General features: G+C 45.1%; 1 protein-coding gene across 1 annotated transcript in view; it reads right to left on the reverse strand.

Annotated features, from left to right (window-relative positions):
* The window catches only part of susd4 (sushi domain containing 4), a 197,066-nt gene extending 180,745 nt beyond the window's left edge, over positions 1 to 16,321 (reverse strand). Inside the window, exons 1-2 of the mRNA XM_078213637.1 lie at positions 16,204 to 16,321; positions 4,096 to 4,101 (exon numbers count right to left, since the gene is read on the reverse strand). Coding sequence (XP_078069763.1) covers positions 4,096 to 4,101; positions 16,204 to 16,321 — 124 coding nt within the window. The remainder of the gene's footprint in view (positions 1 to 4,095; positions 4,102 to 16,203) is intronic.
* Between the last annotated feature and the right edge of the window lie 9,567 nt (positions 16,322 to 25,888).

Genomic DNA, 25,888 nt, shown 5'->3' on the forward strand with positions numbered 1-25,888 from the left:
TGTAGCTAAGTTAGGAACAATTTTGCCATAATAATTTACTAATTCTAGAAAGGACCTCAATCGTATCACATTCATCTGACATTGTGCTTCTAAAATAGCTTCCATCTTTTTAGGTGCTTTATGTAGGCCTTCACTATCAACAACATGACTGAAACACTGGACTGACGTCTGGAAAAAGTCATACTTTTCCTTCTTGATACGCAGACCATGTGCTTCAAGATGTTCCAATGTTACTTCTAAATTATTCAAGTGGTCTTGTTCACTGAACCTTATAATTAGAATACCATCCAGGTAACATTGTACACCAGAGAGACCACTTAAAATCTGATCCATCAATCTTTGGAATAAGGCTGGTGCAGATGCTATTCCAAAAGGTAATCTTTTTATAATGGAACAGACCTTTATGACTAATGATGGTAAGCAATGGTTGAGATTCAATAGCTATATTCATCTGTAAATATGTTTGTGAAAGGCCTATCTTGCTGAATTTCTGCCCATCTGATAACCCCGCAAACAAATCTTCAATGAAAGAAAGTGGATATTGATTAGCACACAACACTGGATTTATTGTTTTTAAATTACCAGAAACACAAACTGAATCATCTGATTCATGACAGGTACAATGGGGGTAGCCCAGTCACTCATTATAACTGGCTGTAACACACCAATGTTAACAAGTCTTATTAATTCTGCTTTGACCTTGGGAAGAATAGCATATGGCACCGCTCTTGCTTTGAGACTTTTTATAAATTATGCAATGGCTTCAATAATGTAGCTAAGTTAGGAACAATTTTGCCATATTTGTATTAGGCTTTATCTTGAGTTTCACTTGAACTCTCTTCATTGAGCCAAGTATAGAACATAGAACATAGAACAGTACAGCACAGAACAGGCCCTTCGGCCCACGATGTTGTGCCGAGCTTTATCTGAAACCAAGATCAAGCTATCCCTATCATCCTGGTGTGCTCCATGTGCCTATCCAATAACCACTTAAATGTTTCTAAGGTGTCTGACTCCACTATCACTGGAGGCAGTCCATTCCACACCCCAACCACTCTCTGCGTAAGGAACTTACCTCTGATATCCGTCCTGTATCTCCCACCACGAACCCTATAGTTATGCCCCCTTGTAATAGCTCCATCCACCCGAGGAAATAGTCTTTGAACGTTCACTCTATCTATCCCCTTCATCATTTTATACACCTCTATTAAGTCTCCCCTCAGCCTCCTCCGCTCCAGAGAGAACAGCCCTAGCTCCCTCAACCTTTCCTCATATGACCTACCCTCCAAACCAGGCAGCATCCTGGTAAATCTCCTCTGCACTCTTTCCAGCGCTTCCACATCCTTCTTATAGTGAGGTGACCAGAACTGCACACAATATTCCAAATGTGGTCTCACCAAGGTCCTGTACAGTTGCAGCATAACCCCACGGCTCTTAAACTCCAACCCCCTGTTAATAAAAGCTAACACACTATAGGCCTTCTTCACAGCTCTATCCACTTGACTGGCAACCTTTAGAGATCTGTGGATATGGACCCCAAGATCTCTCTGTTCCTCCACAGTCTTCAGAACCCTACCTTTGACCCTGTAATCCACATTTAAATTTGTCCTACCAAAATGAATCACCTCACATTTATCAGGGTTAAACTCCATTTGCCATTTTTCAGCCCAGCTTTGCATCCTATCTATGTCTCTTTGCAGCCTACAACAGCCCTCCACCTCATCCACTACTCCACCAATCTTGGTGTCATCAGCAAATTTACTGATCCACCCTTCAGCCCCCTCCTCTAAGTCATTAATAAAAATCACAAAGAGCAGAGGACCAAGCACTGATCCCTGCGGCACACCGCTAGCAACCTGCCTCCAATCCGAAAATTTTCCATCGACCACCACCCTCTGTCTTCGGTCAGACAGCCAGTTACCTATCCAATCGGCCAACTTTCCCTCTATCCCACACCTCCTCACTTTCATCATAAGCCGACCATGGGGGACCTTATCAAACGCCTTACTAAAATCCATGTATATGACATCAACTGCCCTACCTTCATCAACACACTTAGTTACCTCTTTGAATCTCTTTGAATACACTCTTGTGTTTACCCAGAAGGTGCTGTAGGTCTGGTTTAACATTGGTCAATCTGTTGACAGAAGTCCAGTTAAGCTTTATCTTCTCCAACCATTGCCTCCCAAATAGAGCTGGAAAATTACCACAGACCACATGGAGAGGCAACTTTGCTGTTTGTCAAATCAACTCTACATCGACTATGGTGTAACCTTTTAACAGCACGATCTGTTCCATGTATGTCCTTAAAATCACATCAGCTGGCTTTAAACAAAGATGCTTCAACTTTTGCTGCTATGTAGTCTCAGAAATAAAGATATAGCAGCACCACTATCGACCTTCATTCTAATCCACCCGGAATCTATGTGATTCACCCTGTATGGATAAGATGTTTAGCTGGAACTCTTCATCGTATTTCTGGACATTCTCTTCTTCACACTCCTAATCCTTTTCTTCCATGTTGTAAACTCTTTTTGAAGAACTCAATTTGTTGTTCTTCTTGAAGATACCTAGATTCTTCTTCGGAATATTTTTCTCAGGGGAAGCTGGTCTAGCCCAACAAGCTTTTGCAATGTGACCATTTTGTCACAATTGTTGTATGACTATTCTTGCTCCAGCATTCGCACGCTGAATGGCCCATTTGGCACATCTGTGACATGTTTGTTTCCATTTTGACCTATGATGGGCAATTCCCAACTTGTGGATCTTCAATTCTGTAAATTGTGAAGCCTCTTTAGCAGCCAGTTCCACTGGCACTGCGATTTCTACTGCTATTTTGAAAGTCAAATCAGGTTCAGTAAGCAATTTTCTTTCAATGGCCTCGTTTTGGATACCACAAACTAGCCGATCGTGAAGAGAATCCTCTAACAACTCACTAAACTCACAATGTATTTCCAGCTTTTTACAGTTGCCACAAACAGAGCAATACTTTCACCTTCCACTTGATTCCTTCAGTGGAGCCTGAACTGGGCTTGTGAAGGGGAGGCCGTGTCTCACGAACGTGATCGAGTTTTTCGAGGAAGTGACAAAGATGATTGATGAGGGTAGGGCAGTGGGTGTTGTCTACATGGACTTCAGTAAGGCCTTTGACAAGGTCCCTCATGGCAGACTGGTGCAGAAGGTGAAGTCGCATGGGATCAGAGGTGAGCTGGCAAGGTGGATACAAAACTGGCTTGGTCAAAGAAGACAGAGGGTAGCAGTGGAAGGGTGCGTTTCTGAATGGAGGGCTGTGACAAGTGGCGTTCCTCAGGGATCAGAGCTGGGACCTTTGCTGTTTGTAATATATATGAATGATTTGGAGGAAAATGTAACTGGATTGATTCGTAAGTTTGCGGACGACACAAAGGCTGGTGGATTTGCGGATAGCGATGAGGACCATCAGAGCATACAGCAGGATATAGATCAGTTGGAGACTTGGGCGGAGAGATGGCAGATGGAGTTCAATCCAGACAAATGTGAGGTAATGCATTTTGGAAGGTCTAATACAGATAGGAAATATACAGTAAATGGCAGAACCCTTAAGAGTATTGATAGGCAAAGGGATCTGGGTGTACAGGTTCACAGGTCATTGAAAGTGGCAATGCAGGTGGAGAAGGTAGTCAAGAAGGCATACGGCATGCTTCATCGGCCGGGGTATTGAGTTTAAAAATTGGCAAATCATGTTGCAGCTTTATAGAACCTTAGTTAGGCCGCACTTGGAATATAGTGTTCAATTCTGGTCGCCACACTACCAGAAGGATGTGGAGGCTTTGGAGAGGGTACAGAAAAGGCTTACCAGGATGTTGCCTGGTATGGAGGGCATTAGCTATGAGGAGAGGTTGGAGAAACTTGGTTTGTTCTCACTGGTGCGACGGAGGTTGAGGGGAGACCTGATAGAAGTCTACAAGATTATGAGAGGCATGGACAGAGTGGATAGTCAGAAGCTTTTTCCCAGGGTGGAAGAGTTAATTAATGGGGGCATAGGTTTAAGGTGTGAGGGGCAAGGTTTAAAGGAGATGTACGAGGCAGATTTTTTACACAGAGAGTAGTGGGTGCCTGGAACTCGTTGCCGGAGGAGGTAGTGGAAGCGGATACGGTCGTGACTTTTAAGGGGCATCTTGACAAGTACATGAATAGGATGGGAATAGAGGGATATGGTCCCCGGAAGGGTAGGGGGTTTTAGTTAAGTCAGGCAGCATGGTCGGTGCAGGCTTGGAAGGCCGAAGGGCCTGTTCCTGTGCTGTAATTTTCTTTGTTCTTTGTTGGTCGTGATGATCGATGGCTTTGGAGAGTAATGCTCTTCAAAGAAAAGTCATTGTCAGTTTTGCTTCCTGGCTTTGCTGGATGAACCAAGTTCCAGGGCAAATTGTAGGTTTTACTTCCAATTGTACTGAGACAATTGTCAATCAGGTGTGGTACCATGGACCCTCCCCCAACTCGGGGGAGGAACCATGGTACCACACCTGATCGACAATTACACAACTCACCATGGGCAGCACAGTGGCACAATGGTTAGCACTGCTGCCTCAAAGCGCCAGGGACCCGGGTTCGATTCCCGGCTTGGGTCACTGTCTGTGTGAAGTTTGCACATTCTCCCCGTGTCTGCATGGGTTTCCTCCGGGTGCTCCAATTTCCTCCTACAGTCCAAAGGTGTGCGGGTTAGGTGGATTGGCCATGATAAATTGCCCCTTAGTGTCAGGGGTATTGGCTAGGATAAATGCATGGGGTTATAGGGATAGGGCCTGGCTGGGATTGTGGTCAGTGCAGACTTGATGGGCTGAATGGCCTCCTTCTGCTCTGTAGGATTCTATCATAAAAAGGAGGCATAGACAGGAGGAGATGTGAAATGGGTTCTATTTCCATTTGTGAACATGATATACTTGTTCGGAACACCCATTCTCCTAAATTAACTTTCCTGACCCTACTGTTACATCTTGGTGCATCCCTGACATCCACAGCGGAGGTGGATGTAGCCTGCTGGCTGCTAAGCCCTGCTATCTATGATGCTTTTGGTGGGCATCCTTTGGAGAGCTGAGACCTGGAGGGCCCTGGCCTGCTTTGGTTCTCCATGACAGGGCCATGGTTGTCCTGGAGAGTGGAGCTCATGGGATGACAAGAAGAGGAGAATGGGATCAGCCGGACTGTCTCGGAGTCACCTGGGTGGATGATTCCGGGGTGTCGAGTTACTAGCCCCCCTTCCTGAGGTGCCTGAGGGCCCCTGGCTGACTACTTGAGGAGAAGGGGCAGGGAGTGAGTCTAGGTGTCCTGATCACCACCCCCCCCTCTCACTTTGACATTGATGGATGCCAACAAGGGCTGCCGTGATGGAGTGCAACCCCACTGCATCAGTGCAGGGTCTGTGTCTTAGAACAGAGAACAGTACAGCACAGAACAGGCCCTTCGGCCCACGATGTTGTGCCGAGCTTTATCTGAAACCAAGATCAAGCTATCCCACTCCCTATCATCCTGGTGTGCTCCATGTGCCTATCCAATAACCGCTTAAATGTTTCTAAAGTGTCTGACTCCACTATCACTGCAGGCAGTCCATTCCACACCCCAACCACTCTCTGCGTAAAGAACCTACCTCTGATATCCTTCCTATATCTCCCACCATGATGCCCCCTTGTAATAGCTCTATCCACCCGAGGAAATAGTCTTTGAACGTTCACTCTATCTATCTCCTTCATCATTTTATAAACCTCTATTAAGTCTCCCCTCAGCCTCCTCCACTCCAGAGAGAACAGTCCTAGCTCCCTCAACCTTTCCTCATAAGACCTACCCTCCAAACCAGGCAGCATCCTGGTAAATCTCCTCTGCACTCTTTCCAGCGCTTCCACATCCTTCTTATAGTGAGGTGACCAGAACTGCACACAATATTCCAAATGTGGTCTCACCAAGGTCCTGTACAGTTGCAGCATAACCCCACGGCTCTTAAACTCCAACCCCCTGTTAATAAAAGCTAACGCACTATAGGCCTTCTTCACAGCTCTATCCACTTGAGTGGCTTAGACTTAGACTTAGTCTTGAACTAAGGTCTCTACGGCAGCCGCCATCCTGCCAGTGTTGACCTCACTTGTTGACATGCTGGTGATATCACCTCAGATTGAAGGCGGGCAGACTTGTCCATCATATATTGCAACCTGAGGAGTACAGCTAACATTCCTTCCTTTCTGTGATTGTCTCCGTGTTATATATTTAAAAAGGGTTGAAAGGTTGCTTTAAAAGCTGATCGCATGATTTGACGGTGATGTCATTAGGGTGCGTGCTCAAGCTGCTGTTTTACTTTCAGTTTTGTATTCTGATGCAGAGCAGAGAGCAGCTCTTCAATAAAACCTGTTGTGGGCTTGCTTGAATCTACACGTGCAAGCCAAGTCTTTTCTTTCTGAGTAAAACCCACAACCCCTAACATAGTTCAGACATTCAGACATTGGCTTGCCCAAAGGAGGCAGAGAGTGTGTATAGATGGGTCTTTTTCTAAATGGAGGTCGGTCACCAGTGGTGTGCCCCAGGGATCTGTTCTGGGACCCTTGCTGTTTGTCATTTTCATAAATGATCTGGATGAGGAAGTGGAGGGATGGGTTGGTAAGTTTGCCGATGACACGACGGTTGGTGGGGTTGTGGATAGTCTGGAGGGATGTCAGAAGTTACAGAGGGACATAGATAGGATGCAAGACTGGGCGGACAAGTGGCAGATGGACTTCAACCCAGATAAATGCATAGTGGTCCATTTTGGCAGGTCAAATGGGATGAAGGAGTACAATATAAAGGGAAAGACTCTTAGTACTGTGGAGGATCAGAAGGACCTTGGGGTCCGGGTCCATAGGACTCTAAAATCGGCCCCGCAGGTGGAGGAGGTGGTTAAGAAGGCGTATGGTGTGCTGGCCTTTATCAATCGAGGGATTGAGTTTAGGAGTCCGGGGATAATGATGCAGCTATATAAGACCCTCGTCAGACCCCACTTGGAGTACTGTGCTCAGTTCTGGTCACCTCATTACAGGAAGGATGTGGAAAAGATAGAAAGGGTGCAGAGGAGATTTACAAGGATGTTGCCTGGATTGAGTGGCATGCCTTATGAGGATAGGCTGAGGGAGCTCGGTCTTTTCTCCTTGGAGAGACGTAGGATGAGAGGAGACCTAATAGAGCTATATAAGATGTTGAGAGGCATAGATCGGGTGGACTCTCAGAGGCTTTTTCCCAGGGTGGAAATGGCTGCTACGAGAGGACACAGGTTTAAGGTGCTGGGGGGTAGGTACAGGGGAAATGTTAGGGGGAAGTTTTTCACACAGAGGGTGGTGGGCGAGTGGAATCGGCTGCCGTCAGTGGTGGTGGAGGCAAACTCAGTAGGGTCTTTTAAGAGACTCCTGGATGAGTACATGGGACTTAATAGGATGGAGGGGTATAGGTAGGCCTAAAAGGTAGCGATATGTTCGGCACAACTTGTGGGGCCGAAGGGCCTGTTTTGTGCTGTAGTTTTTCTATGTTTCTTTCTATGTTTCTATTACAGAAAGAAAACTGGCGACGAGTCGGGATTTTGTTTCATCGAGAAAAGATCCTAAGAGTAAAATTGTGGCTCCTCACACTTCAAATATTAGAAGCTGGGAAGAAGGAACAACAGGATTAAAGATTAAGTGCCAGTGAAGGAAGACTCAAGTCAGAAGTGGTTTTCAAAGACGGGGTGAGATTCCAGGCAGTATCTGGCATATTTGAAAAGAGTAGATACTTTGCTGTATAGGTGGAGCCATTTGATGTCAACAGTCTCCAGGGTAAAAAGGGGAGTACTGGGAAGGCAGTAGAAAAATAGATAGTTTCGAGTTGCTGGTGCTTACAACAGAAATGGTGGGTCAATTAGGATCCCTGGCTCAATGAAGAAAATGTATCATGGAGTTCATATGCCAAGTGTTTTCAGTACTTTGTACAAGTGAATAAAATAGAAAACGAGCTGCTCATACCAGCTGTTGCTGTCTTGGGCCTCTCCGATCTGTAGTTCACTTCCACATCACCAGCGTGTGTGCCTCTTTTCCAGTTCAGTCTCACCATCAGTGATGTCTCGACTTTAATGTCACGTGTGATTGTGGAACAAACCTTGTTCACATGCTTTGTAGGGTCATGTCACCTTTATTCTGTGAACGTGTAAGATTGAGACAGAGGTGACCAATCTCATCTTTAATTTGATTTGATTTATTATTGTCACATGTATTAGTATACGGTGAAAAGTATTGTTTCTTGCGCACTATACAGACAAAGCATACCGTTCATAGAGAAGGAAAGGAGAAGGTGCAGAATGTAGTGTTACAGTCATAGCTAGGGTGTAGAGAAAGATCAACTTAGTGCAAGGTAGGTCCATTCAAAAGTCTGATGGCAGCAGGGAAGAAGCTGTTCTTGGTACGTGATCGCAGACTTCTGTTTCTCTTTCCTGATGGAAGAAGGTGGAAGAGAGAATGTCCGGGGAGCGTGGAGTCTTGAATTATGCTGGCTGCTTTTCTGAGGCAGCAGAAAGTGCAGATAGCATCAATGGATGGGAGGCTGGTTTGCATGATGGATTGGACTTTGTTCATGACTCTTTGTAGCCATAGAAAGGGTGCAGAGGAGATTTACAAGGATGTTGCCTGGATTAGGTGGCATGCCTTATGAGGATAGGTTGAGAGAGCTAGGTCTTTTCTCCTTGGAGAGGCGAAGGATGAGAGGTGACCTGATAGAGGTGTATAAGATGTCTCCGCCCTCCGCCCTACTCCAGCCCCTGCTGATCGTCACCCTGGCTGATCAACCCACCCGCCCCGATCGCCGACCAGTCAACCCCCCACCCTGCAGAGGTCTCTCCTTCCCTCCTCTCAATGGAGCTCCCATCCTGCCGCCTCCCCCCATCATGTCCCTGCCCCCCTTTGGGCCCCCAGGCCCTACCCTCTTGGCACTGTCCAGTGGATAGTGCCAGAGTGTCGGGCAGGCAGTGCCAAACCCAGCCCTGGCCATCCAGGGGGCTTCAATGTCCTCCAGTCCCACTGACGAGACCGTCACGACTAGTTCCTGATGATGGGGACCACACGTGATCATCACTGGTGAGGCCCTCGACCAGGGAGCAGGTAAGGGCAAGTGAGCCCAGACAATCATGTCCGTGACTCACTAATGATATTTAAATTAAGTAATGAGCATTGAAATTGTCTTCACACTCTTGATGGACACAAAGCTGATTTTGCCGGCAAAACAGTGCCGGTAGGATCACGAGAGGCGAGAAACCAGGCGCAAACCCAATTATGCACCTCACATCCTGCTCACCACTCCGATCGACCAGTGGAAGGAGCTGGTAAGATCACTCCCAGAATCTCTCTGGATGGCAAGAAGCAAGACCACGCCATCCCAAAAATTCAAGCCCATATCCTCATCTTTCAGAAACATCTCAGGTGCAAAGCCCAGTATGAAGTACAATCAACTGTTTTATGTGCATTCATTCAATAGCCTAGTTCTGCACAGCAAGATCTCACGGACAGCAGTATTTCTGTTGATGTTATTTGTGTTATGCTCCCAGCTGATGGTTAATAAAGGCTAAGTCGGATCCTAAAGTGAAACCCCTTGATAGATCCTAACTTTTTTTTTAGAAACCTGGGAGGAAAGTTACTGAACAAATTCACAGGAGTCTGCTGAAGAATTTTCCACACAAAGAATAAAATATTTATTGAGCAAGAAGGATGAACTATATTACACCAGAAAAATAGATTGGAGAGATCGCAATACAAATACATAAAGTGCTTCCAATTTGCACTATTCCTTTACCCCAGCACTATATTTACAGACACATGAACAGTGAAGGGTTACCACTAGCTAAATACATGAAGGTTTCTTGCTTGGGACTGGCACAGTTTCAAACTATTTTCTTTCAATGATTTCCTGAGCATTCGCTCAATGCTTTTCACCCAACTCGTATCTCTCGTTGGGACGGCCAAGAAATCCACTCTCAACTCAGTCTTCCAGTAACACCTCTGCTGAACAAGAACTTTACTGAGTTCTTTAACTGACTATTCAGTCAACCACTGTCCCAATAGCCTTGTGACGTTTCTCTTCTCAGAGAGCTGAAAACCCCTGTCTTCACTATCTGACACACACTCAACTCCCTCTGCTGTCTTATCTCTGTCTGTGTCCCTAGATCGCTGTTGCTCGGCAACAGTAAGGTTTTTTTTCTACTTTATATTTTCCTCCCCACAATCGTTAAACTCTAAAGCCATCTCTTTACCTTCAGGGGTTGTAAATATATATATATAAAATATATACATACACACGCATACAAACAGACCAATAACCTGACCTGGGCGGCATGATGGCACAGAGGTTAGCACTGCTGCCTTACAACCATGATGTGGAGATGCAGGCGTTGGACTGGGGTAGGCTCAGTAAGAGGTCCCACAACACCAGGTTAAAGTTCAACAGGTTTATTTGGAATCATGAGCTTTTGGAGCGCTGCTCCTTCATCACATTCCTCCCTCAATTAACAAAGCACTGAAATCACACAACTGATGAAGTTCAAACTTTCACAATCAAATATGGATGGCAGGCAGCAACATTGAAGGACACTGCACTGGACCAGATCTTGGTGTGGAGATGCTGGAACTTATTGGGGGTGGTTCGGGAGCACAAGCATCTCCTGGCTGCTGACGTTTTGCACTTTCCAGGAGAAGCGTCGGTGGAATTAACACAATTCTACGTGCTCTGCTAACTGTCTTAGCTATCTGTCTCATAACTAAAGGCAGATCAGCAGTTTCCATGGTTGGAAATATCTTGGACCATATAAAGTCAGGAAGCAAGTTGAGTTTTTCCCAATCTCTACTGACATTGCACAGCAGATGGCAAGTAAAAGGGAAACTTGAAACAGTTGTCTGAATGGTTTTGTAATTTGTGTATTATGAGGAGGTTTTCTAAAGTCAAGACAAGTGACTCAGATCAAATCTGATCATTTTATGTTTTAAACAAAAGAAGAAAAAGTAACAATTAAAATATAATAATATCTTTACGCAGTTACCAGTACTTTAGAAACATTGGCATAAATAAACCCAGAGCTAAACCCCATTTTGATGGGGTCCTTAAAGATTTTCTAATCTATAAAATTCCACTAGCATTACCAGAAAATGGCCTGCTCTAGGCTGGTCTCGAAGGGTGACAGCAAACTGGTGTTCACAGGTCTGACTTCATTCACACTCTGTCTTGTTCGAGATCTCATCAGCCACCTGAGACAGTCGTCAATGTTTTTCCCCTTTGATCTTACCCTCTGTTGTTTTCTATGATCCTTCAGAAGTATCTTTTCCCAGAATTGCATCCCTTTTTTTACTTTATAGTTACCATGTTTTAAAGGTAAACTTACACTATTTTGCCTCATCTATTTGCAATCTTCCAATTGTATATGATCCTTTTTGAAGTACAACAGCCAACTTCAAACCACTTCTTTTATTCACTTGTCTACATCAACGGGGACGAAGTAGAAAGGGTCGAGAGTTTCAAGTTTCTACGTGTTCAGATCACCAAAAACCTGGCCTGGTCCCCCCCATGCCGACACTATAGTTAAGAAAGCCCACCAACGCCTCTACTTTCTCAGAAGACTAAGAAAATTTGGCATGTCAGCTACGACTCTCACCAACTTTTACAGATGCACCATGGAAAGCATCCTTTCTGGATGTATCACAGCTTGGTATGGCTCCTGCTCTGCCCAAGACCGCAAGGAACTACAAACATAGAACATAGAACAGTACAGCACAGTACAGGCCCTTCGGCCCACGATGTTGTGCCAAACCTTTTCCGAAACCAAGATCAAGCTATCCCACTCCCTATCATTCCAGTGCGCTCCATGTGCCTATCCAATAACCGCTTGAAAGTTCCTAAAGTCTCTGACGCCACTATCACAGCAAGCAGTCCATTCCACACCGCAACCACTCTCTGAGTAAAGAACCTACCTCGTACATCCCTCCTATATCTCCCAACACGAACCTTATAGTTATGCCCCCTAGTAACAGCTGCATCCACCCGAGGAAATAGTCTCTGAACGTCCACTCTATCAATAGGTCGTGAATGTAGCCCAATCCATCACGCAAACCAGCCTCCCATCCATTGTCTCTGTCTACACTTTTTGCTGCCTCGGCAAAGCAGCCAGCATAATTAAGGACCCCAAACACCCCGGACATTCTCTCTTCCACCTTCTTCCTTCGGGAAAAAGATACAAAAGTCTGAGGTCACGTACCAACCGACTCAAGAACAACTTCTTCCCTGCTGCTGTCAAGACATTTGAATGGACCCATCTTGCATTAAGTTGATCTTTCTCTACACCCTAGCTATGACTACATTCTGCACTCTCTCCTTTCCTTCTCTATGAACGGTATGCTTTGTTTGTATAGCATGCAAGAAACAATACTTTTCACTGTATGTTAATACATGTGACAATAATAAATCAAATCAAATCAAATATATAAATTTCTATTCAAGCTCTCTTGGCTCCCTGTTCAGTACCATGGAGTCATAGAATCATAGAGTCACAGAGGTTTACAGCATGGAAACAGGCCCTTCGGCCCAACTTGTCCATGCCGCCCTTTTTTTTAAACCCCTAAGCTAATCCCAATTGGCCCATATCCCTCTACACTCATCTTATCCATGTAACTATCTAAATGCTTTTTAAAAGACAACATTGTACCCGCCTCTACTACTACCTCTGGCATCTTGTTCCAGACACTCACCACCCTCTGTGTGAAAAAATTGCCCTTCTGGACACTTTTGTATCTCTCCCCTCTCACCTTAAACCTATGCCCTCTAGTTTTAGACTCCCCTACCTTTGGGAAAAGATATTGACTATTTCGCTGATCTGTGCCCCTCATTATTTTATAGACCTCTATAAGGTCACCCCTCAGCCTCCTGCGCTCCAGAGGAAAAAGTCCCAGTCCCAGAGAAGGTTCACCAGGTTGATACCGGAGATGAGGGGTTTGGATTATGAGGAGAGGCTGAGGAGATTGGGTTTGTACTCGTTGGAGTTTAGAAGGATGAGGGGGGATCTTATGGAGACTTATAAGATAATGCAGGGGCTGGATAGGGTGGAGGCGGAGAGATTCTTTCCACTTAGTAAGGAAGTTAAAACTAGAGGACACAGCCTCAAAATAAAGGGGGGTCGGTTTAAGACAGAGTTGAGGAGGAACTTCTTCTCCCAGAGGGTGGTGAATCTCTGGAATTCTCTGCCCACTGAGGTGGTGGAGGCTATCTCGCTGAATATGTTTAAAGCGCGGATGGATGGATTCCTGATCGGTAAGGGAATTAAGGGTTATGGGGATCAGGCGGGTAAGTGGTACTGATCCACGTCAGATCAGCCATGATCTTATTGAATGGCGGGGCAGGCTTGAGGGGCTAGATGGCCTACTCCTGCTCCTATTTCTTATGTTCTTATGTTCTATCCAGCCTCTCCTTATAACTCAAACCATCAAGTCCCAGTAGCATCCTAGTAAATCTTTTCTGCACTCTTTCTAGTTTAATAATATCCTTTCTATAATAGGGTGACCAGAACTGTACACAGTACTCCAGGTGTGGCCTTTACCAATGTCTTGTACAACTTCAACAAGACGTCCCAACTCCTGTATTCAATGTTCTGACCGATGAAACCAAGCATGCCGAATGCCTTCTTCACCACTCTGCCCACCTGTGACTCCACTTTCAAGGAGCTATGCACATGTACCCCTAGATCTCTTTGTTCTGTAACTCACCCCAATGCCCTGCCATTAACTGAGTAAATCCTGCCCTGGTTCAATCTACCAAAATGCATCACCTCGCATTTGTCTAAATTAAACTCCATCTGCCATTCGTCAGTCCACCATGTCAAACCACTTGCCTTAGCACCCTCTGTTGAAGTCTGGTCTTTGCAGTCTATCTGTCTCCAATTCAGTTAAACTAGTCATACCCGCACAAGCTTGTTTCCCCATACACAACGGTGATATTGCTAAAAAGAAATAATAGCGCTCTCATTTTCCTGGCACTGTACTGTTCCACCCTGGCTGAGGGTGGAAGTCCTGTAACACAGAGGAAAAGGAAGAATGCCTGGTGTGAATGTGCTATCTTGCTGTGATGGTACAGTCGAAAGATGGACACCAACTAGTCATTCCGAACATGGAGTGAAAGTTTCACAGATCCCTTCCATCTTGAACCAGGCAGGAAGGGTTTTTGATGAGCAGACCCTTCTTGGCAAAGTTTAAGTTTATTTATTAGTGTCACAAGTAGTCTTATATTAACACCGCAATGAAGTTACTGTGAAAATCCCCGAGTCGCCACACTCCGGCGCCTGTTCAGGTAGACTGAGGGAGAATTTAGCATGGCCAATGCACCCTAACCAGCACGTCTTTCGGACTGTGGGAGGAAACCGGAGCACCCGGAGGAAACCCACGCAGACACCGGGAGAACGTGCAGACTCCAAACAGACACTGACCCAAACCGGGAATCGAATCCAGGTCCCTGGCGCTGTGAGGCAGCAGTGCTAAACATGTGTTCACAAAGATTTCTGACACAGGTAAAGACTATCATGAACAATGAGAATCGTCTCTTGTCTCTGTGTTACTGTTGGATGTAGTCAGGGAAAAGTCTACAATCCCTCAGATGAGGACAAATCGGTTCCTGAAGCCATTTGTTTGATGCGTGGGTGAAGATACACACTCAGGATGGAGCTGAATGACTAGTTATTTCAATGCACTGGAGTGGTTTCTAATACACAGTTTAATTAAAGTTAGATATCTGTGATAAGGTAATTTCTTTTCTTTTTATTGTTGTGGTTCATTTTTAATGAATGAGCAATGTACCTGAAATTGATTTCCATGTGGGCAGTGAAGTGAAATTGAATGGAACTGAAGTACATCCAGACAGCAGCAGCTCAAAGGAACAGGACGGCAGAATTGTTAATAATACTGAAGCAGATGACTCCACATTGCAAACTCTTGTCCCACTGTCTCTGGAGGTTGGTGAAAAGCAGTAACTCTCATTTCCAATAGAGGCTGAAGAAACTGCACTCAGCAAATCACTGCAGGATTCCCAACAGCATCCGTCACTGTAAAGGGAGATCTTACATTTATATAACGCCTTTCTCAATGTCCCAAAGTCCTTTATAGTCCATTATGAAGTGTGTTGCTGTTGCGATATATGGAAATGTAGCTAACTTGCACACAGAAGGTTCTTACCAACAACAGTGAGTTGCATGACAATATTACCCGTTTCGTGGCCTCACTGGCACTGAGGAGAACTCTTCTTCAATTAATCACGGAATCTTTTCCATCTTCATGGAAGTTCATCCTAATGTTAGCAAATACAGTACTGGACCTAACTGTCAGCCCAGATTGATGAGCTTAAGTACCAGAGGTGTTTAAACCTACAGTCTTTGACTATAGCATCAATAGGGGGAACACGGTGGCACAGTGGTTGGCACTGCTGCCTCACAGTGCCAGGGACCCAGGTTCGATTCCCGGCTTGGGTCACTGTCTGTGAGGAATCTGCAAGTTCTCCCCGTGTTTGCGTGGGTTTCCTCCGGGTGCTCCGGTTTCCTCCCACAGTCTGAAAGACTTTCTGGTTAGGTGCATTGGCCATGCTAAATTCTCCCTCAGTGTACCCAAACAGGTGCTGGAATGTGATGACTAGAGGATTTTCACAGTAACGTCATTACAGTGTTAACGTAAGCCTACTTGTGACACTAATAAATAAACTTAAACTCTCTTAGTCAAATTCCAGGAACATCTTTCAAATATCACAATCCAAATGCTGAAACAGTGAAAGGAGGAGCAGTAATGTTACACTGTCCTGAAGCTGGAAATACAGAAACCCTCTGAACTGCAAACTTGACTGATACCAGTGATTGGATAGGGACTGATCTCAGACATGTACTTGCCGTTTATCTAAAAGCCACCTTGCACACGGTTCCACCTTGGAGTAATCCTTTTACAAGCTTGTCGGTGCAACATTTATATAACAGTGTGTCATACATTTCCCCATAACATTTATATAACCTCGAGATGGACAAGCAGGGTTCCGCACCGTGCAAGATGGATGCAGAATTTTAACAATAACTTTAGAATAATTTATATTTTAATGCGTTGCATTGCAAATAATGAACAGATCATGGGACGCAGTGCAAACATAACCCTGCCTGGCCCAGGCAAGTTATAGAGGAGAACTTACCCTGGTCCGCAGTGAAAACACACAGCAAGACTTCAGCGCACAGGATCAAAGTGGCTGATTGAAGGTGCCAGGAAGTCCCAGATGTAACTGGGCTGCGAGAAGTCATCCCATAATACATGTTTCAGTAGCAGCAGAGAGCCTCAATTAGACTGCAAGCTGCAAAGAGAAAATATCATCAATAATACAACAGCATTATCCATATCCCTGGTATTAAACGGGACAGAGATTATCCATATCCCTGTTATTAAACGGGACAGATAATCCATATCCTTGCTATTAAACGGGACAGAGATTGTGTATATCCCTGCAATTAAACGGGACATAGATTATCCATATCCCTGTTATTAAACGGGACAGAGATTATCCATGTCCCTGCTATTAAACGGGACAGAGATTATCCATATCCCTGTTATTAAACGGGACAGAGATTATCCATGTCCCTGTTATTAAACGGGACAGAGATTATCCATGTCCCTGCTATTAAACGGGACAGAGATTATCCATATCCCTGTTATTAAACGGGACAGAGATTATCCATGTCCCTGTTATTAAACGGGGCAGAGATTATCCATGTCTCTGTTATTAAACGGGAAAGATTACCAGCTTTCACTGGGCACAGTGCTCCTGCCCTCTCCTGTATAAACTGTGCAGCCCATTCATTCTCCAATCACACAAACCATTCTGTTCACAGCACTCACTCATTCATATCTTTAACCAGGCATTTATAGACAGAGAGTATTACACTGAATTAGATAAGGATTACTATCCTCCGGGGAGAGAGCAGAGTTGAATATGAGGTGCTGTGAGCTGTGCTGGGACATTCCTCAGCATACCTGCATTGACCGCCACTTCCGCGGTGAACCTCAGAGCGCTCCCTCCCCTCCCCAACCGGGGCTCTGATTGACAGCTCAGCCCCGCCCCTAGGCGACAGCCCCGCCCTACTGACTGATTGACAGCTCAGCGCCGGCCGACAGCCCCGCCCTCTGACTGACTGACAGCTCAGCGCCAGCCGACAGTCCCGCCCCACTGACAGATTGACAGCTCAGCCCCGCCCCTAACCGACAACCCCGCCACACTGACTGATTGACAGCTCAGCTCAGCCCCCGAGCCGACAACCCCGCCCCAGACTGATTGACAGCTCAGCGTCAGCCGACAGTCCCGCCCCACTGACTGATTGACAGCTCAGCTCAGGCCCGAGCCGACAGTCCCGCCCCACTGACAGATTGACAGCTCAACCCCGCCCATAGCACTCACCGCCCCACTGACTGGCAGCTCAGCTCAGACCCGCCCCTAACCACAGTAACTTCATTGCAGTGTTAATGTAAGTCGACTTCTGATGAATAAACTTTACCTTTAACCCATTCACAGCCCCGCCCCTTTAACACAGCCCCGCCCACTGCCTGATTGACAGCTGCTCAGACCCCGCCCCAGAGTGCTGACAGCTGCCCCGTGGCCTGATAACCTCGCATCCTCTCTGACTGACCGCCCCCGCCTGACAGTTGTACTCCCAGGCCTGCCTCTGCCCATTCACCCCTTCACTAACAGCTCCACCGAGCCTCCTCCGCCATCACTGACTGATCCACAAGGCCCGCCCGGACTGCCATCCCCCGCCGCCCCCTGCTGCTTCATTGACAGTTCCGCAGACCACGCGCCCTGACGGGTGGCTCCACCCCTCGCCGCGCTCACAGCCCGCCGTGTGATTGACAGCTGACAGGCCCCGCCCTCTGGGCTGTGATTGACAGATACGAGGCCAGTCCTGGCCCAGCCCTGTGATTGACAGATGCGTGTCCACACCACATGATTGACAGAACGCGCCGCTCCCCAGTGATTGGCAGGTCGCAGGCCACGCCCACAGGTGGCAGTTACGAAGTCCCGCCCCCCAGTGCGGATCAGGTGTGAGACCAGGGTGTGCGCAGGCGCGACGCGACGCGTCATCCGCCTGCTGAGGGTGTGAGAGTTGCTTGAAACACCATTTTTCACTGTTTACTCAATATCCCCATTGGAACCTCACTGTTTACTCAATATCCCCATTGGAGCCTCACTGTTTACTTAATATCCCCATTGGAACCTCACTGTTTACTCAATATCCCCATTGGAACCTCACTGTTTACTCAATATCCCCATTGGAGCCTCACTGTTTACTTAATATCCCCATTGGAACCTCACTGTTTACTCAATATCCCCATTGGAACCTCACTGTTTACTCAATATCCCCATTGGAGCCTCACTGTTTACTTAATATCCCCATTGGAACCTCACTGTTTACTCAATATCCCCATTGGAACCTCACTGTTTACTCAATATCCCCATTGGAACCTCACTGTTTACTCAATATCCCCATTGGAGCCTCACTGTTTACTTAATATCCCCATTGGAACCTCACTGTTTACTCAATATCCCCATTGGAACCTCACTGTTTACTCAATATCCCCATTGGAGCCTCACTGTTTACTTAATATCCCCATTGGAACCTCACTGTTTACTCAATATCCCCATTGGAACCTCACTGTTTACTCAATATCCCCATTGGAACCTCACTGTTTACTCAATATCCCCATTGGAGCCTCACTGTTTACACAATATCCCCATTGGAGCCTCACTGTTTACTCAATATCCCCATTGGAACCTCACTGTTTACTCAATATCCCCATTGGAGCCTCACTGTTTACTTAATATCCCCATTGGAGCCTCACTGTTTACACAATATCCCCATTGGAGCCTCACTGTTTACTCAATATCCCCATTGGAACCTCACTGTTTACTTAATATCCCCATTGGAGCCTCACTGTTTACTTAATATCCCCATTGGAGCCTCACTGTTTACACAATATCCCCATTGGAACCTCACTGTTTACTCAATATCCCCATTGGAGCCTCACTGTTTACTCAATATCCCCATTGGAGCCTCACTGTTTACTCAATATCCCCATTGGAGCCTCACTGTTTACACAATATCCCCATTGGAACCTCACTGTTTACTCAATATCCCCATTGGAGCCTCACTGTTTACTCAATATCCCCATTGGAGCCTCACTGTTTACTCAATATCCCCATTGGAGCCTCACTGTTTACTTAATATCCCCATTGGAACCTCACTGTTTACACAATATCCCCATTGGAACCTCACTGTTTACTCAATATCCCCATTGGAGCCTCACTGTTTACTCAATATCCCCATTGGAGCCTCACTGTTTACTCAATATCCCCATTGGAACCTCACTGTTTGCTCAGTATCTCCATTGGAACCTCACTGTTTACACAATATCCCCATTGGAACCTCACTGGTTACTCAATGTCCCCATTGGAACCTCACAGTTTACTCAAAATCCCCATTGGAACCACACTGTTTACTCAATGTCCCCATTGGAGCCTCACTGTTCACACAATATCCCGATTGGAAGCTCACTGTTCAATCAATATCCCCATTGGAGCCTCACTGTTTACACAATATCCCCATTGGAAGCTCACTGTTTAATCAATATCCCCATTGGAACCTCACTGTTTACTCAATATCTCCATTGGAACCTCACTAGTTACACAACATCCCCATTGGAACCTCACTGTTTACTCAATATCCCCATTGGAAGCTCACTGTTTACACAATATCCCCATTGGAACCTCACTGTTTACTCAATATCCCCATTGGAACCTCACTGTTTACTCAATATCCCCATTGGAACCTCACTGTTTACTCAATATCCCCATTGGAACCTCACTGTTTACTCAATATCCCCATTGGAACCTCACTGTTTACACAATATCCCCACTGGAACCTCACTGTTTACACAATATCCCCATTGGAACCTCACTGTTTACTCAATATCCCCATTGGAAGCTCACTGATTACACAATATCCCCATTGGAACGTCACTGTTTACTCAATATCCCCATTGGAACCTCACTGTTTACTCAATATCCCCATTGGAACCTCACTGTTTACTCAATATCCCCATTGGAACCACACTGTTTACACAATATCCCCATTGGAACCTCACTGTTTACTCAATATCCCCATTTGAACCTCACTGTTACTCAATATCCCCATTGGAACCTCATTGTTTACACAATATCCCCATTGGAACCTCACTAGTTACACAACATCCCCATTGGAACGTCACTGTTTACACAATATCCCCATTGGAACCTCACTGTTTACTCAATATCCCCATTGGAACCTCACTGTTTACTCAATATCCCCTTTGGAACCTCACTGTTTACTCAATATCCCCATTGGAACCTCACTGTTTACACAATATCCCCATTGGAACCTCACTGTTTACTCAATATCCCCATAGGAACCTCACTGTTTACTCAATATCCCCATTGGAAACTCACTGTTTACTCAATATCCCCATCGGAACCTCACTGTTCACACAATATCCCCATTGGAGCCTCACTGTCGACACAATATCCCCATTGGAGCCTCACTGTGTACTCAATATCTACATTGGAACCTCACTGTTTACACAATATCCCCATTGGAACCTCACTGTTTATACAATATCCCCATTGGAGCCTCACTGTTTACTCAATATTCCCATTGGAACCTCACTGTTTACACAATATCCCCATTGGAGCTTCACTGTTTCCTCAATATCCCCATTGGAGCCTCACTGTTTCCTCAATATCCCCATTGGAACCTCACTGTTTACACAATATCCCCATTGGAACCTCACTGTTTACTCAATATCTCCATTGGAACCTCAGTGTTAACTCAATATCCCCATTGGAACCTCACTGTTTACTCAATATCCACATTGGAACCTCACTGTTTACAGAAGATCCCCATTGGAGCCTCACTGTTTACACAATATCCCCATGGGAATCTCACTGCTGACACAATATCCCTATTGGAGCCTCGCTGTTTACTCAATATCCCCATTGGAGCCTCACTGTTTACTTAATATCCCCATTGGAACCTCAGTGTTTACTCAATATCCCCATTGGAACCTCACTGTTTACTCAATATCCCCATTGGAGCCTCACTGTTTACTCAATATCCCGATTGGAGCCTCACTGTTTACTCAATATCCCCATTGGAACCTAACTGTTTACGCAATATCCCCATTGGAACCTCACTGTTTACTCAATATCACCATTGGAGCCTCACTGTTTACTCAATATCGCCATTGGAACCTCACTGTTTACACAATATCCCCATTGGAACCTCACTGTTTACTCAATGTCCCCATTGGAACTTCACTGTTTCCTCAAAATCCCCATTGGAACCACACTGTTTACTCAATGTCCCCATTGGAGCCTCACTGTTTACACAATATCCCCATTGGAAGCTCACTGTTTAATCAATATCCCCATTGGAGCCTCACTGTTTACACAACATCCCCATTGGAAGCTCACTGTTTAATCAATATCCCCATTGGAACCTCACTGTTTACTCAATATCTCCATTGGAACCTCACTGTTTATATAATATCCCCATTTGGAACCTCACTAGTTACACAACATCCCCATTGGAACCTCACTGTTTACTCAATATCCCCATTGGAAGCTCACTGTTTACACAATATCCCCATTGGAACCTCACTGTTTACTCAATATCCCCATTGGAACCTCACTGTTTACTCAATATCCCCATTGGAACCTCACTGTTTACACAATATTGCCATTTGAACCTCACTGTTTACACAATATCCCCATTGGAACCTCACTGTTTACACAATATCCCCATTGGAACCTCACTGTTTACACAATATCCCCATTGGAAGCTCACTGTTTACACAATATCCCCATTGGAACCTCACTGTTTACACAATATCCCCATTGGAACCTCACTGTTTACTCAATATCCCCATTGGAACCTCACTGTTTACTCAATATCCCCATTGGAACCTCACTGTTTACTCAATATCCCCATTGGAACCTCACTGTTTACGCAATATCCCCATTGGAACCTCACTGTTTACACAATATTGCCATTTGAACCTCACTGTTTACACAATATCCCCATTGGAACCTCACTGTTTACACAATATCCCCATTGGAACCTCACTGTTTACTCAATATCCCCATTGGAGCCTCACTGTTTCCACAATATCCCCATTGGAACGTCACTGTTTACACAATATCCCCATTGGAACCTCACTGTTTACTCAATATCCCCATTGGAACCTCACTGTTTACTCAATATCCCCATTGGAACCTCACTGTTTACTCAATATCCCCATTGGAGCCTCACTGTTTCCACAATATCCCCATTGGAACCTCACTGTTTCCACAATATCCCCATTGGAACCTCACTGTTTACACAATATCCCCATTGGAACCTCACTGTTTACACAATATCCCCATTGGAGCCTCACTGTTTCCACAATATCCCCATTGGAACCTCACTGTTTACACAATATCCCCATTGTAACCTCACTGGTTACACAATATCCCCATTGGAACCTCACTGTTTACTCAATATCCCCATTGGAACCTCACTGTTTACTCAATATCCCCATTGGAACCTCACTGTTTACTCAATATCCCCATTGGAACATCACTGTTTACACAATATCCCCATTGGAGCCTCACTGTTTACACAATATCCCCATTGGAACCTCACTGTTTACACAATATCCCCATTGGAACCTCACTGTTTACTCAATATCCCCATTGGAACCTCACTGTTTACTCAATATCCCCATTGGACCCTCACTGTTTACACAATATCCCCATTGGACCCTCACTGGTTACACAATATCCCCATTGGAACCTCACTGTTTACACAATATCCCCATTGGAACCTCACTGTTTCCTCAATATCCCCATTGGAACCTCACTGTTTACTCAATATCCCCATTGGAACCTCACTGTTTACACAATATCCCCATTGGAACCTCACTGTTTACTCAATATCCCCATTGGAACCTCACTGTTTACTCAATATCTCCATTGGAACATCACTGTTTACACAATATCCCCATTGGAACCTCACTGTTTACTCAATATCCCCATTGGAACCTCACTGTTTACTCAATATTCCCATTGGAGCCTCACTGTTTACACAATTTCCCCATTGGGACCTCACTGTTTACACAATATCCCCATTGGAACTCACTGTTAACTCAATATCCCCATTGGAGCCTCACTGTTTACACAATATCCCCATTGGAACCTCACTGTTTACTCAATATCCCCATTTGAACCTCACTGTTTACACAATATCCCCATTGGAACCTCACTGTTTACTCAATATCCCCATTTGAACATCACTGTTTACACAATATCCCCATTGGAACCTCACTGTTAACACAATATCCCCATTGGAATCTCACTGTTTACACAATGTCCCCATTGGAGCCTCACTGTTTACACAATATCCCCATTGGAGCCTCACTGTTTACACAATATCCCCATTGGAACCTCACTGTTTCCACAATATCCCCATTGGAACCTCACTGTTTACACAATATCCCCATTGGAACCTCACTGTTTACTCAATATCCCCATTGGAGCCTCACTGTTTCCACAATATCCCCATTGGAACCTCACTGTTTACACAATATCCCCATTGGAACCTCACTGTTTACACAATATCCCCATTGGAACCTCACTGTTTACTCAATATCCCCATTGGAACCTCACTGTTTACTCAATATCCCCATTGGAACCTCACTGTTTACTCAATATCCCCATTGGAACCTCACTGTTTACACAATATCCCCATTGGAACCTCACTGTTTACTCAATATCCCCATTGGAACCTCACTGTTTACTCAATATCCCCATTGGAACCTCACTGTTTACTCAATATCCCCATTGGAGCCTCACTGTTTCCACAATATCCCCATTGGAACCTCACTGTTTACACAATATCCCCATTGGAACCTCACTGTTTACACAATATCCCCATTGGAACCTGACTGTGTACACAATATTCCCATTGGAGCCTCACTGTTTACACAATTTCCCCATTGGAACCTCACTGTTTACACAATATCCCCATTGGAACCTCACTGTTTACTCATTATCCCCATTGGAGCCTCACTGTTAACACAATATCCCCATTGGAACCTCACTGTTTACTCAATATCCCCATTGGAACCTCACTGTTTACTCAATATCCCCATTGGAGCCTCACTGTTAACACAATATCCCCATTGGAAGCTCACTGTTTACACAATATCCCCATTGGAACCTCACTGTTTACTCAATATCCCCATTGGAACCTCACTGTTTACTCAATATCCCCATTGGAACCTCACTGTTTACGCAATATCCCCATTGGAACCTCACTGTTTACACAATATTGCCATTTGAACCTCACTGATTACACAATATCCCCATTGGAACCTCACTGTTTACACAATATCCCCATTGGAACCTCACTGTTTACTCAATATCCCCATTGGAGCCTCACTGTTTCCACAATATCCCCATTGGAACCTCACTGTTTACACAATATCCCCATTGGAACCTCACTGTTTACTCAATATCCCCATTGGAACCTCACTGTTTACTCAATATCCCCATTGGAACCTCACTGTTTACTCAATATCCCCATTGGAGCCTCACTGTTTCCACAATATCCCCATTGGAACCTCACTGTTTCCACAATATCCCCATTGGAAGCTCACTGTTTACACAATATCCCCATTGGAACCTCACTGTTTACACAATATCCCCATTGGAGCCTCACTGTTTCCACAATATCCCCATTGGAAGCTCACTGTTTACACAATATCCCCATTGTAAGCTCACTGTTTACACAATATCCCCATTGGAACCTCACTGTTTACTCAATATCCCCATTGGAACCTCACTGTTTACTCAATATCCCCATTGGAACCTCACTGTTTACTCAATATCCCCATTGGAACATCACTGTTTACACAATATCCCCATTGGAGCCTCACTGTTTACACAATATCCCCATTGGAACCTCACTGTTTACACAATATCCCCATTGGAACCTCACTGTTTACTCAATATCCCCATTGGAACCTCACTGTTTACTCAATATCCCCATTGGACCCTCACTGTTTACACAATATCCCCATTGGAGCCTCACTGGTTACACAATATCCCCATTGGAACCTCACTGTTTACACAATATCCCCATTGGAACCTCACTGTTTACTCAATATCCCCATTGGAACCTCACTGTTTACTCAATATCCCCATTGGAACCTCACTGTTTACACAATATCCCCATTGGAACCTCACTGTTTACTCAATATCCCCATTGGAACATCACTGTTTACTCAATATCCCCATTGGAACCTCACTGTTTACTCAATATCCCCATTGGAACATCACTGTTTACACAATATCCCCATTGGAACCTCACTGTTTACTCAATATCCCCATTGGAACCTCACTGTTTACTCAATATCTCCATTGGAACATCACTGTTTACACAATATCCCCATTGGAACCTCACTGTTTACTCAATATCCCCATTGGAACCTCACTGTTTACTCAATATTCCCATTGGAGCCTCACTGTTTACACAATTTCCCCATTGAAACCTCACTGTTTACACAATATCCCCATTGGAACTCACTGTTAACTCAATATCCCCATTGGAGCCTCACTGTTTACACAATATCCCCATTGGAACCTCACTGTTTACTCAATATCCCCATTTGAACCTCACTGTTGACACAATATCCCCATTGGAACCTCACTGTTCACTCAATATCCCCATTTGAACATCACGGTTTACACAATATCCCCA

This window comes from Mustelus asterias, chromosome 5 (genome assembly GCF_964213995.1).
Source record: "Mustelus asterias chromosome 5, sMusAst1.hap1.1, whole genome shotgun sequence".
Lineage (NCBI taxonomy): Eukaryota > Metazoa > Chordata > Chondrichthyes > Carcharhiniformes > Triakidae > Mustelus > Mustelus asterias.